At 33.9% G+C, this 3,306-nt stretch overlaps 1 protein-coding gene across 1 annotated transcript in view; it reads right to left on the bottom strand.

Moving 5' to 3' along the window:
- The window catches only part of LOC103147518 (protocadherin beta-10-like), a 21,537-nt gene that overhangs the window by 16,104 nt on the left and 2,127 nt on the right, over positions 1-3,306 (bottom strand). The window contains exon 2 of the mRNA XM_016678427.1: positions 33-104. Coding sequence (XP_016533913.1) covers positions 33-104 — 72 coding nt within the window. The remainder of the gene's footprint in view (positions 1-32; positions 105-3,306) is intronic.

Genomic DNA, 3,306 nt, shown 5'->3' with positions numbered 1-3,306 from the left:
CTCTCCGCCACAATCAGCGCTCCGTTTCTCACGTTGATGTCACAGTAACGTTTATCGCTCTCCTCGGTGTCAATGCGGGCTCTTCTGGTGGACAGCGCACCTGTCTGCAGCCCGAGATCCTTTGCGATATTTCCAATAATTGATCCTCGTTTCATCTCCTCTGGTACGGAATAACTCTGTTCTCCATGCGCGACGTGCAGAAGAAAAGAAGAGAAACTAATCAGCCACGGAAAGATTACCATTGTTAAACCCGCTTTCAAATGTTAGTTCTGAATGAGTTTATGTAGTATTTCCTTATATATGACTGGATGACATGAATCGACGAAATGCGTCAGTTCATCACGTCTGCTCTTTCATGCAGAACAGCTCTAAGGCTTAAATCCGGGAAGTTAACAAAGGAAGGAGGGATGATGTTATTTTAGGCTGGTATATGGCGACATCTTGAGCTCAGTGGAACAACATTATTGCCTTTAAACAATGCAGAAAAAAATCGAACTGACAAAATGGCTTTGTTTTCAAACTTTAAACAACTTTCCTTTTAATAAACATGACAAATTTATTAAGCTTAGTCTTAAATCCCAATGTATTTACATATCCCTTTACTCTGCACGTGAATAAAGCTTTAACGTCTGATATTTTAAACAAGTGTTACAATATAAATCATGAAGGATTTTACAGGTATGTTTAACCTGTTCATAAAACTAGTAACAGTAAAGTACAGCATAATTACAAAGTAAATTCAACTTGTTACCCAGTTAGTGAAGGGAAACTGTACTGCAAAGTAAACTTTCTTTTTTTTTTCTAGAGTTAAAACGGACATATTACCATATAATTCATGCAGGATGGTAGATCTGTATTTACCATATTCATAAAATAGCACCAGCAAAATACTGTATTATTATAACATAAAACCCAACAAATTATCCAGTAAATATAGGCAAATCATACTGCAAAAGAAGGCCAGTATTTTCTGAGATTTTAAACAGATATTGCATGTAACTCAAAATGCTTTGTATGTTGTTTTCAGTTAACCAGTTCATAAATGAGGAATAATAAAAATGTGCATGTTTACCAAGTAAAATACTAAATATTAAAAAAGTAAAGAAATCCATGTAAAGAAAAGCCAGCTTTATATATTTCTTAACAGTTATTATCATGTAACTCACTGAAGTCTGTAGGGTATAAAACTTACAAATGTTAGCTTTTATTTATTTATTTATTTATTTTTTTTAGATGCGTCTCTTCCAGTTAAACACAAACTGGATTGCGTTAAGGAAGACATGCCTGATGAATAAAGGCTTGTCCATATGAACCTCGTAATATAAAATGTTAATTTTTAAGAAGCTGTACCACAATTTTCTAAAAAGTAGAGTAATAGAACTTTTCCATATTGGCTCACAATATGTATATATGAATGCATTATATGTACATTGGCTTATAACATGAATGAATTATAAGCCATATACAAATGAATTGTTCACTGACAGAAAACATAACTCGCTCACATATTAAGAACTTCATGAGTAAAAATAACACTACAATCATCAAAAGCAATGCTTCGAAAAAATAGCAAGCCATAACATGAGACATGAGGCTGAGATTGGGTTACCATAATAATAATCAGAAAAACATGAAATTCACAGTGAGGGATCTTTGTAAGTGATGGTTCCAGTCTTACATTTTCTGGCAGTATTTACAGATATATGCACAACAACCAGAGAGACATATGTGTGAGTTTGATGAACTCTGAGAAAATTGACTCATACAAAATGGACATCAGCCAGACTACAGAAAAAAACACAATCCATTCTTCACGATATGCAACAGCAACCTGTTAATCCCTGACACAGCAAGAAGACAGGACAAGAACCAAAAGTTAGAGCAACAAACCAACTTTAGCCGCCTCATCTAAAAGTCAATAAATAAAAATATTCTGTAGCTGATTTTCTGGCTGCTCTACAACATTATGATTTTTTAGACAATATTTTCCAGGATTTAAAAGTTTTAGAAATTTATTAAAGTAGTTGTCTGTGAGCACAATTATGATTTCTGTAGAATATGAATGATGAAATCTGCTATATCATTGTTGACTTTCTAAAGATAAGATTAATATTCAAAGACCTGAAGCAAAACTCAAAATTTCCCATTAAAAACTGAAATGTGTGACAAAAATCCACAAATACTTATATAAAAAAAGCAAAATTACAATCAATATGGTATTCAGATTGTTGCAAAATGCCAAGTACGCCAAAAGCAAATGCAAAAAGAATTGGAGACGTAGGAGAGGAGGGTACGTTAAAGGTGAACAGAAACTGAAAAATAAATGAATAATAATAATAATGAAATTATTTAAGAAAAAAGTAGCTTAGAATTATTTTGAAGATACAAATATACGGGAAATAACATATGCATTAATGATCCAATAAAGCTAATTAGTATAAAACAAATATTGCCCTCAAAACAAACTTCTTTAAACCACTCCAATGCAAAACTCTTTCTAAGGTGAATTTCAGTACCAAGGACAGAGAAAGAAAGGAGCCAAAGAAAGACAAGCAGTGGAACCAATCATGAAAAATAGCATAAGAATAAAACTGGAAAATCAGAATGCAATAAAAGGGCAAGACTTGAGTGCAAAATCACAGCTAGCAAAGAAGAAGAAACCACCTTAAAACCTAAAAAAAGGATGTTCAGAAGTAACATCCAAATATCAATATTAAACTCAATCATGACCAAGAACTTGTCAAATATACTTTGTATGTAAACATTAAGAAAATGATGTGGGCTCTGAAATACCTTCATGTACATAAACATGGTAAAAATCATTTATAATAAATACAAAATGAGTTTCATGAAATAAAATGAGTTGTGACTAAATACAAAAAGATCTATAGATTCATACCTCTGGGGAATCATCACAGACTCCAAACACATCAGCAAAATCTGTTGGACTTTTCTTCAGGGTCTGGTCAGCAGGCAGCGTGTTGTCATTGTAAGATGATACAAATTTAAAGTCACTGGTTCTAGATCCTGTTGTCAGGTAGGCATCATAATTGTAGGTGCTGCGTAAAGTTCCTGTGCCGTCAACATCTGCGTAATTAGGAGGAAGATAAGCTCCTGGGATGGCTACTGCTCCATCAAACAACAGTCTGGGCTTTCTCCTCCGACAAAATCTCACACCCAGGATAATGATAATGAAAGTAAGAAAGAAAGTGGACGCGGAGACCAACGCAATGATCAGAGAAGAGGTCAGCTTGGAGTTCTTCTCATCATAAGAAATGTCTTTCAGTTCTAGCACTTCAGCCAAGT

This window comes from Poecilia formosa, unplaced genomic scaffold, assembly GCF_000485575.1.
Source record: "Poecilia formosa unplaced genomic scaffold, Poecilia_formosa-5.1.2 Scaffold183, whole genome shotgun sequence".
NCBI classification, from domain to species: Eukaryota; Metazoa; Chordata; class Actinopteri; order Cyprinodontiformes; family Poeciliidae; genus Poecilia; species Poecilia formosa.
The sequence above is the reverse complement of the archived record's forward strand: the minus strand, read 5'-3'. Positions and strand labels throughout refer to the sequence as shown.